General features: G+C 22.1%; 1 protein-coding gene across 1 annotated transcript in view; it reads left to right on the forward strand.

Annotated features, from left to right (window-relative positions):
* LOC119573606 (nephrin-like) overlaps positions 1 to 6,401 on the forward strand; it is a 108,726-nt gene extending 102,325 nt beyond the window's left edge. Inside the window, exon 14 of the mRNA XM_037920818.1 lies at positions 6,141 to 6,401. Coding sequence (XP_037776746.1) covers positions 6,141 to 6,401 — 261 coding nt within the window. The remainder of the gene's footprint in view (positions 1 to 6,140) is intronic.
* The last annotated feature ends 6,099 nt before the right edge of the window (positions 6,402 to 12,500 follow it).

The following is a 12,500-nucleotide window of genomic DNA, read 5'->3' on the forward strand; positions in this document are numbered from 1 at the left end:
CAACAAAAATGATAATAAAATTATAAATGTTTATAATAATGATAATGATAATAAGGATGATAATGATGTTAATAACAATAATAGTATTACAAGTAAGATTGATAATGATGTTAATGAAGATAATGATAATGATAGCGAGAAAAGTAATGGTAATGACATTTTAAATGATAGTAATATTAATAATATCAATAACATTAATAACATTAATAATAAGAATGATAATGATAATGATAACAACAGTAATGATAATAATGATGTAATTATGAAGATGATAATCATGATGATGATATCAGTGATAATACTAATTATCATTATAATGATGATAATAATAAAAACGATAATAATAATAGTAATGATAATAATAGTAATGATAATAATAATAATAATAATAATAATAATAATAATAATAATAATAAAAAAAAAATAATGATATTAGTTATGACATTAATGAAAATGACAATAATGTTAATGGTAATAGCGATGATGATTGATATAATGATTGTAATGATAAAGATAATGTGTTAATAACAGTAAGACTAATGTCCAATAATTACCAACTGATTACTGATCTCAACTACACGGTCAAACGTTCATCTTTATGTGTCCATGTCTGATAATGTGAATTATTTCACTACAGGCTCCTGTTCAGCTCACTTTTTATTAACAAGGTTAGTCATGGTCTGAGAGAGAGAGTGGGAGAGAAGCACAGAGAGAAAGAGAGAGAGAGAGAGGAGAGAGAGGAGAGAGAGAGAGAGAGGGGGGGGAGGGAGGAGGGGAGACATTGAGAGGAAGAGACAGAGAGGGAGAGAGAGAGAGAGAGAGAGAGAGAGAGAGAGAGAGAGAGAAAGGGAGAGAGAGAGAGAAGGGAGAGAGAGAGAGAGAAAGATAAATAGATAGATAGAGAGAGAGAAAGAGAGAGAGGGTGAGAGAGAGAGAGAGAGAGAGAGAGAGAGAGAGAGAGAAATTAATTCATTTTCACTTTTGCATGAGGACGTAAAAACATAATAAGTATATTTTTTGCTTTATATGATTTTTGGGCATATTTACTGTTCGTATTTTTAGCAGTATGGCGCTATTCACATTATTTTTGTGTATGTAATGAGATCGGTGTTGCATGCATGTGTTCCGGCAATTTTGACCAAGTCGTCCTCCTCCTTAATTAGAAAACACATGTTTTGCCAAAATATACAGGAATTTTTTAGTATTTATTATTTCTCGTTCCCGTGCTTAGTCAGGCTACTGACAAGTAATTATTGAGAATTAGCTATAAGGTCTTGGTTATTATGTTAATGAGATATGTGAAGCTGCTTTCCTGAAAACTTAGGTCTCCAATAAGCTAGACTAATAACACACACACAAACATACACACACACATATATAATATATGTATAATATATATATTTTATATAATATATATATTAATATATAAAAATATTATATATATAAAATAATATAGTAAATATATATGATATAAAATATATATATATATATATATATATATATATATATATATCATATAATATATATTAAATATATATATATATAAATAATTAAATATATATCTATAATATATATAATATATATAATATATATATATATATATTTTAATATATATATATGTATATATATTCACGCCCGCACACAATTGCACATCCCCCACTCGAAAATTCTTATTTCTAAACAAAAAGAGAAAACAACTATAGGAAAATACCCTTACTTTCGCGAGATGAGGGATGTCTCATCTCTGAAATGGATATGATGACCTTATAAAGTGATTAGTGACGTAATATGACGTCACAAATGCTGTCCCCGAGGATCAGGGTGTAACATCGCTGCCAACTATACCAAGATGATATTCAGGCTCGCAAAACAAATATTGGTACATGTTTATTTATTCATTTATTATTTCATTTTATCTATCTATTTATCTATCTATCTATCTATATATATTTTTTTTCTTTTTTTTTAATTAAGGGAAGGTATAAGGAAAAAGGTCTTATGCAGATCCATAGTTACATATAGTATAAAGAGACTTTGTTATATTTATCCTCATATCCATTCAGAGTATCGCTGTTCAACTTTCTTTTTTTTCATTTTCCTCCAAGCCCTTATTTTCTTGTATTTATTTGATATTGTTGTTATTATGGCATCATGATAACTACAGCTGTTATCATTGTTATTATCATCATCATCATCATCAATACTATTATTATTGTAATTGCTATCTTTATTATTATTATAATCATTAATATTATTATTTTCGCTATAGATATTATTATATTTTTTTGGTTAGTATAATGATCATTATTATTATTATTATTTTATTATTATTATTATTATTGTTTTGTTGTGTTTTTGTTGTTGTTGTTGTTATTATTTTTATTACTATTATTAATTATTATTTTATTATTGTTATTATTGTTGTTTTTCTTTTTGTTTAATTCTTTTCTTATTCTTTTATTTATTCTTAACTTGCGTAACTATTAACTGTTTCCATTAAGCTATCATTACTACCATCTCTATAATCGTTCATTGCTTTTATTATTACTATCATTTTATCATTTTCAATATTTTGCATATTATTATCATGTAATACTTGATTATGATTATCATTAGTATCATTACATCATCATTATTATTAACATTAATTCTTTTCATGATTATCCTGATTTCATTTCATTATCATTATGAACAGTATTATCAGTTTATCATCTTTATTATTATTGTTTCTGCTTATTATTTTTTTTATTTTTTTCTATTATTATTTTTATTATCTATTATTATTATTATTATTATTATCATTGTTGTAATGATAATAATAATAATAAAAAAATAATAATAATAATAATAATATAATAATAATAATAATTATTATTATTATATATTATTGTTATTATCATTATTATTTTTTTCATTATTAATTTCATTATATTTCTTAGCATTCATGTTATTATCATCATTATTATTTTTATATTATATCATTATATCATTAATGTCTTCATCATTATCATAGTTTTACTTTTTTTTTTATTTTTATTATTATGTTACTTTATTATTTTTATTATTTATTATTATTATTATTATATTATTTATTTTTATCATAAAATAATAATAATAATAAAAAATAATAATAATAATTATTATTATTTTTATTATTATTTTTATTATTATCTATTATCTTTTTATCTTTTCATTGTTATTTTTATTATTATATTATTATTATTATTTATTATAATTATTGTTGTTGTGTGTTGTTTTTGATGGTCATATTATTTATTGTTACATTATAATTACTACACTAAATATTATAATCACTATTGTCATTATCATATCATCATTTTATTGTTATTATTATCATTATAAAAATTTTTAAAATCATTGTTGTTATCATTATCATTATGATAATCATTATTATTTTCTGTTATTATTATCATTACTGTTGTTATTGTTATCGTTATCATTATTATCATTTTTATCATTATTATTATTATTATCATTGTGGTATTGGGGTTTTTCCCATGTATTCAGCAGGGAAGAGTGTTTTGCTATTTATTTTAATGATACTATTATATTATTATTATTATATTAAATTATTATTATATTATTTATCACCATTATCATCATTATTATTATTTTATTTTATTATTATATTATTATTATTATTATTATTTTTATCATGATGATGATGATTTTTAATATCATTATTTTTATTATTATTATATCATTATTTTTATTATTATTATTATTTTTTAATTATTATAATTTTATTATCATTTTTGATATTATTATTGTTATTACTATTACTATTGTTTATTATCCTTATCATTATCATTATCACAATTATTATCATTTTTACTGTTATATTATGTTTTTACCATTATTATATTTTTATTGTTATCGTCATTATTTTTTTATCATTATTATTATTATTTTTTATTTTTATCATCAATCATTATTATTTTATTATTATTATTTTTGTTATTATTATTATTTTTATCCATCATTATCATTATCACTATTATTATCTTATTTTTGTTTTTGTTATTATTATTACCATTTTTATATTTTTAGTTATCGTCATTATTATTTTTTTTCTTTATTATTGTTGCTGTTGTTGTTGTTGTGGCTTTGTTATTTCACTGTTATTGTTATTTTTTCTATTAGCACAAATGTTGCTAATATCATTAATGTTTTTTCATATTATATCATTAATTTTATTGCTATCAGTATCATTATTATTACCATTATAATTATCATTAAGATCATTAATGTCTCATTATTGTCATAGATTTTATTTTTATTATTAATATTATTATTATTATTATTATATTATTATATCATTATTTATTATCATTTTTATTATTATCATTATATTATTATTATTATTATATTATTATTATCATTATATGACTATATTTTTATCATTGTTATCAATATTATTATTATTTTTATCATTATTTTTCAAAATCATTTTGTATGTTTTTATTAATATTATAATCTTTATTATTAATGTAATTTTATTGGTGTTATTATTTCATTGTTTTTACATTCTCATTATCATTAAACTGCTATTATTGTTATCATTATTATTCTTTTTTATTACTATTATTGTTATAATTTGTATTATTTCTATAATTTTTATTATTATTATCATTATTGTATTAATCATCATCATCATTATTATCATTATCATATCATATCTTTATCATCATTATATTGTTATTATCTTTATCATTATTATTAACATTATTATTGTTATTATTGTCTTTATATTATATTATTTTTATTTTTATTTTTATCATTTTTAAATTATTATTATTATCATCATCATTATTTATAATTTTAGATTATTTTTATTATTATTATTATTAATATTATCATATTATTACTTTTATTAGAATTTTACTATTTACTATTAATATTACCAGTATCATCATTATTATTATACTTATTATTATACTTATGTTTATATTATTATACTTATTATTTTTATCCTATTTTTATTATTATCATTTTTATTATTATTTATTATTTTTATTATTATTATTATTATTATCATTATTTTCATTACTATTATTATCATTACTACCTGCTACTAGTACTACTACTACTACTGTTACTGCTATTATTATATCGTCATTATTGCTATTATTATTGTTATTATTATATTATCATTATAATAATAATAATTATTATTATTATTATTACTATTGTTATTTAATTATTTTTATCTTTTATTATTATTATCATTATTGTTATTATGTTACTTTTATATTATTATTATTATTTTTTAAATTATTATATTATTATTATTGTTTTTATTATTAAAATTCTTTTTCCTATTCTTATTCTTATCTTATTCTTCTTCTTATTATTGTTATTATCATTATTGTTATTATTATTATATTATTATCATATTATTATCATTATTGTTATTGTTATTAGTATTATTGTTATTATTAAATTATTATTATTATCTTAAATATTATTATCATTGTAATTATTATAATTATTATTATCATTTCTTAAATTATCATCATTTTTATTATTTTATTATTATTATTATCATTATTTTTGGTTACCGTTATTATTATTATTACCGTTATTATATTATTACTTTTAAATTTTTACTATTTATTATCACTTATATCATCATTATTATTACTTTTATTATTATTATTATTTTCACCGTCATTAATTTATCATCATCATTATTAGTGGTAGTATTACCACCCGCTCTTTTCTCAATTTTTTTGATTTATTTAGTTGTTCTAAAGGCATTTATTTTTCATTAATTATTCATTCGTTTTAATATTAACGGATTCGTTTAGTTCGCCAAATGATGAATTCATTCACTCTTTAGTTCCAGTATCCTTTTGAACCCAAAACCCTTGCACGAATCCGTACACAAAAAAGATCTTTAATACACGTACAAAAGAAAAAATATTTAATAGCGTATTCACAAGGGAAAGAAAAATGGAGACTATGATAGGAAAACTCTTACTTATGACCATGTAGGACAGGGGAAAAGGAGTAAATCGTTGAATGAAGTAAATCATTCTGATATATTTAGGGGGAAATTATTAATTAACCAGCCACGTAGCGAACCCGTCCCTCTGACCCTTTTTGTGTGTCGGCAGCGCCCTTCGGCTGCCCCGGCGCCGAGGCACCTACGTGGAGCTCGCGCCGCGCGGGAGGAGCAGGCCGCCTTCCCCGTGGCTCCCGCCCACGCCCGCGCCTACGCCGACGTCGGTAACCAACGGCGGAGCGTGGAACCTCGGCAGCCCCTCACCCGGGGTCGTGGCCGCCGACCCGAAGCTGTACGCGACGCTGACGCACCGCAGGAGCGCCACCAACCTGGCGAGCGTAGCAGGCCCCTGAGGCCGTGTTCTACGGGGTAGCGGAGGGGGGTGTGGCGGGGACGGGCGCCCGTAGAGGCCCGGGCGGCCACTACTGAGCAACCCCAATCTGTAAAGCCCACGCTGGAGGCGCGGCGAAGCGGCTCCCCCCGCCACTACCTCAAGCGCCAGCCCCAGCATGTACGCCACGCTGCCGCACCGGCGCGACGCCTTCGCCACCGCCACCTCCAGCACCACCGCCAATATCAGTTGCGCCAGCCTAAAAACCTCGCCACGGGCTTCAGAGACCTCCGCCGTACGCTGCGCACGCCGCTGGGGCGCAGGCCCAGCGAGAGGCGGTGTAAAGGGGATCCCCGGGAAAGGGGGGACGAAGGGGATTCACGGGAAGGGCGCTTAATCTGCACCCCCTCCTCTATAATCCTCTCCCCAAAAGGCGTCGGGAGGCGGCTTTTTCTCTCGGAGAAGATGCGCCGCGGGTAGGCAAGCGGACGAGGCTTATTTGTAAAACCAAAAACAATGTAGCTATACGCCACAGAATTAAAAGAAATCTGCGAACGACATTTTACTCAGAAAAGAATAACACGTAAAGAAATAAGAAAATAAAAGTCAATATTTGTACATAGTATAATGTGTCTTGGTTATTTTTCACTTACGTATAGATCGTGGATGATTATAACAGTAACCCCGCCCCTTACAAAAAAAACGAAAGAAAGTAATTAATAACAAGTAAAAAACTCTAACGATATCATCCGTGATCCAATGTAGAGAATCACACTCGTCAAAATGGTGCAGAATCTGTGTTATGAGAATATTGATATGTATGTAAACCTAAACACTAATGATGCACTGTTCTATTCTGTGCTTAAGACAGGCGTACATTGTACATACGACCGTTTAAATATACAGATTATCTATTATATATGAATAAACACCCAAAGAAAGAAAAAAAAAATGTTGCATAGATTGATGGTCAAATCTCACCCCCCCCACCCCATCCTCAAATCCTCAAAGAGAAAGGGAAAAAAAACGGATATTCTTGTATAATCCTAAACGTTGAGTGCCCTTCCTTCCAGAATTTTGACAAAAAATAACTAGGGGATTTACCAGTCACATTATGTAGCACAAGAAATTAGATGATGTTGCTGACAATTTTGATACACTATCAGCAGAACTATGTACATATATACATATATATTTTATAACCATATTTGTATGTTCAATAAAGTCAAATGGATCTGTAAAAAGTAAGTAATTATTTTGTGTACTTGACAGTGTTATCAATACTTTCTCTTGATATGTGTATTTGAACAATAACGTGTACTATTTGATAATATTCGCCTACCCTTTTTAATAGATAACATCACGCTCTGTTCTTTTTTCAGCATTCACTTGTGTAATCTTTGGATTTAAGATTTTGGTGAAATGTAGTTGGGACTTGTATATGAATACTCAAACATTTATTGATATTTCAACAAAAGAATTTACAAGGTTTCCTGCCAAACTGTAAGGATTTAGTGTATAAGCTTTTGTATAAATCAAATATATGAAAAAAAAATATCCACAAAATATATTTTTAGGGCTCTTTTATTCAGGCATTTGTTAGCTTTCGATCAATTAATTTGATAGCATTGGAAATATAAATAATGGCAATCATGAGGAAGATAATGATAGTGATAGTATTTGTGGTAATTAATGATAATAATGACGAGCATAGTAATGATAGTAATAGTAATAATGATAATGATGATGATGATGGTGATGATGATGATGATGATGATGATGATAGTGATGATGATGATGATAATAATAGTAATAATGATGATGATAAAAATAACACTAATATTAATAATAATAACAATGACGATGGTAATAGTAACACTAATAAAAAGGATAACGACAATATGCTGATGAGGATTGACATTATCATCCTTATCATTATTATCACCATTATTGTTATTGATATTATTATTATCATTATTATTATTATTATAATCATTATTACTATTATTATTATTATTATTATTATTATCATCATTATTATTTTCATCTTTTTATCATTTCGTTACTATCGTTATTACTATCAGTATTATTATCATTATTGTTACTATTAATATCTTTATCAGTATCAAAATAACCATTATAGTTATCATTGTTTTCGTTACCTTTACGACTATTCTCAAATAATAACACTTTGGCCAACAAAAAAATATTTTTACGGTTTAGTTGTGAATAGAAAAGAGTGAATTTGACATGCATTGCTTTGAAATGACAAAAAAGTGGATGTGAATCTGTACATTGTAATCCGCGTGCCAATGATAACTTCTTAGTTACACTGAACTTCATGCCCTGTTGAAAAGAAGATAAGATTGAATCATATAAAATAAAACCGATTTGATTTTCTGTCAGCTGACGTTTTCTAATGTTGTGCATAGATGATGAAAACGAGTGGTTGCTTTGGAAAATGAGGAAGGGTTTTTTCCCGTCACCAGTTAAATTCTCCTGGCGACTAAAATATAAGAAAATAGCATAAAATTACATAGAAAAAATAAGTTTTCTTAACCAGTACATGAGCTCAAAGTCAGCATGGAATACTGATATATAAAGGTTATTATCAACCTCAACTTTCATAAGAATTCCCATTAAAGAAACAGAAAAAATGAGACTCGTGGGAACTAAAAAGTGTTTCAATATTAATGAATTTCTCCATATTTTTTGCATGTATGTGATATGATGCTGAAATGGAAAAAAGAGGAAAATATGTGACAAAATCTCATCTTCCTTTAAAAAATAGGATCATTACCTGTCACTGAGACAACTGTAGTAAAGCTCTTTGTACATTTGTATGATATAATTGATTGAGATATGAAGAAATGGTGCCTTTTGTATAAACATATTTAGAAAAAACAAACAAATATAGTCATCATTTTTGTCCTCTTTGTGTGATGTCAACAATAAATGATAAATATATCTGGCATTTTTTTAATCTTCTTCATACACACACATACATATATACATACATACCAACACACACACACACACACACACACACACACAAAACACACACACAAAACACACACCACATACCACCACACACACACGAACAAACACACACACACACACACACACACACAAAACACACACACACACACACACAAAATATTAAAATATATATATATAGATATATAGAATAATATAATATATTACATATACAGAAATTAAAAATATTATATAATATATACTAAAAATATAAAAATATATATATAATTATATATTATTATAGATATATATATTGATATTTTAAAAAATATAATAAAATAAAAATATAAAATATAAAATTATATTATTAATAAAAAATTTTAAATATAATATAATATTTATATTATATATAAGATAAATAATAAATTTTATAATATAATAATATTATTATAATAAAAAATATATATTATATATATATATATTATATATTATGATAATATAATAATATATATAATATAGGGTAAATATTTAAAATATAAATTTTTTATATATATTTATTATATATTTTTATTTTATTTAAATATTTTTATAATATATATATATATAATTTTTTTTTTTTTGGTGGGGGTTTTTTATAATTATATAAGATAAGAAAAAAAAAAAAATTTTAAAAAATATTATTAAGATTTAAAATAAAAATAAAAAATATATATTATCTAAAATAAAAATATCCTTTAAATATATTTAAAAATAATATACATATATATATAGATTTTAAATATAATATATATAAAATATAAATAAAAAAATATATATAAATTTTTTTTGGGGGGGGGTTTTTTTTTTTTTTTTATTTTTAAGGGGTAAAATTAATATAATTTTAATTTTTTATTATATATATAATTTAAATATAATTTTAATATATATAAAAAAAAAATTTATTTTTTTTTTTTTTAATAAATAAAATAAATATAATAAAATAAAAAAATTATATATAAAATATTAAAAATAAATAAAAATATATATATAATAAATAATTTTTATAAAAAATATATATTAAAATTTAAAAAAAAAAAAAAAAAAAGGGCCCCCAAAAATAAATTTTTTCTAAAAAATAAATATATTATATAAATAAAAAATAATAAATATATATATTGGTTTGGGGTTGGGGGTTTTTTTTTGGGGGGTTTTTTTATTAAAAATAATAAAAAAACAAAAATAAAAAATTTTAAAAAAAAAAATTCCAAAAGAAAAAAAAAAACAAAAAAAAAAAAAAAACCAAAAGATTTGTATTAAAAAAAAAAAACAAAAACCAAAAAATTTGGTATAGGGGATTTTAATTTTTAAAATATATAAAATTTTATAAAAAAAATGAATTAAATAAGAAAAAAAAAATAAAAAAAACCCAAAAAAAAACCCAAAACACAAAACACACCCCAAAAACCCCCCCATCCCCACCCCCCACACCCCCCACCACACACACCACCCCCACACACCCCAAAAAACACACACACACAAACACACACCACACACCCCACACAAAGAAAAAAAAAAAAAAAAAAAAAAGATAAAAAAAAAAAAAGGGGGGGAAAAATTTTTAAAAATTTTAAAAAAATATATTTTTTTAAAAAAAGAAAAAAAAAAAAAAAAAAAAAAAAAAAAAAAAAAAAAAAAAAAAATAAAAAGAAAACACCACACACACACACACCACACACACACACAACAAACACAAACACCACACACACACACCCCCCACACACACCCCAAAAAATTTAAAAAAAAAAAAAATTAAAAAAAAAATAATAAAAAATTATAAATTTAAAAGTAATATTAAATTTTTAATATTATAATATAAAATATAAAATAAAAGATATAATAAAAATATAGAAATATATTTTAGAAGATATATTTTAATATTTAGTAAAAATATATTTTTAAAAAAAATATATAATATATAAAATATATAAATATATACCCAAAAAAAAAAGTTTTAAAAAAATAAAACAATAAAAAAAAAGTAAAAAAAAAAAAATAAACAAAAAAAAAAAATAAAAACCCCCCCAAACCAAAATAAATAATAATATAATTAAATAATTTATATAATAAATTAGATATATAAATAATATAATATAATATAAAAATAATATATATATATATATAAATAAAAATATTTATATATATATAAATAAATTTTATATATAATATATATTTTAATAAATAATTTATAAATTTTTAAAAAAAATAATAATATTAATAAATTTAATATAATTTTAAATATAATAAATATATAATTAATATATATATATAAAAGAAAATTTTTATATATTTTTAATATATAGTATATAAATATAATTATATATAATATAAAAAAATAATAATTTTAATAAAAAAAAAAAACAAATATAAAAATAATAAAATATATATTAAATAATAATAAAAAAAAATTTTTTAAAAATAATATTAAAAAAATTTTTAAATTTTTATAAAATATTATATAATAATAGATAATAATAAATAAAATTTTATTTATTTATATAGAATAAATAAAAAAAAAAAATGATTAATAAATTTTATCATATATATTTATATCATATAATATATATAATATTTATAATTATATACATTAAATATATATAAAAATATTTTAATTATATATATAATTTTAATATAATATTAAAAAATAAAATTTTAAAGATAAATTTAAAAAATAATAAAAATTATTATTTTTTTTAATATAATTCCCAAAAAAAAAAAAAAAATCAAATAAAATCAAAAAAAAAAATTTTTAAAAAAAAATTTTTTATATATTTATATATATATTATATATAAATTTATTATTATTATATATTAAATTTTTTATTTTTATTTCATTTATATTAATTAAAATTTTTTTTTTATTTTTATATTATATAAATATATAATCTAAATAATATTATAAATTTATATATAAATAAAATTATTATTTTATATATTATTATATTAAAAAATTTATATTTTTAAAAAAAAACCCAAAAAAAAAATTAAAAACAAAAAAATCCCAAAAATTTTAAATTTTTAATAATATAAAAATTTTATATAATATTATATATATATTATATAATTTAATTTTAAAATTTATTATATTTTATTTATAATTTTATATATTATTATATTTTTTATATTTTA

Source organism: Penaeus monodon, chromosome 5, assembly GCF_015228065.2.
Source record: "Penaeus monodon isolate SGIC_2016 chromosome 5, NSTDA_Pmon_1, whole genome shotgun sequence".
NCBI lineage: Eukaryota > Metazoa > Arthropoda > Malacostraca > Decapoda > Penaeidae > Penaeus > Penaeus monodon.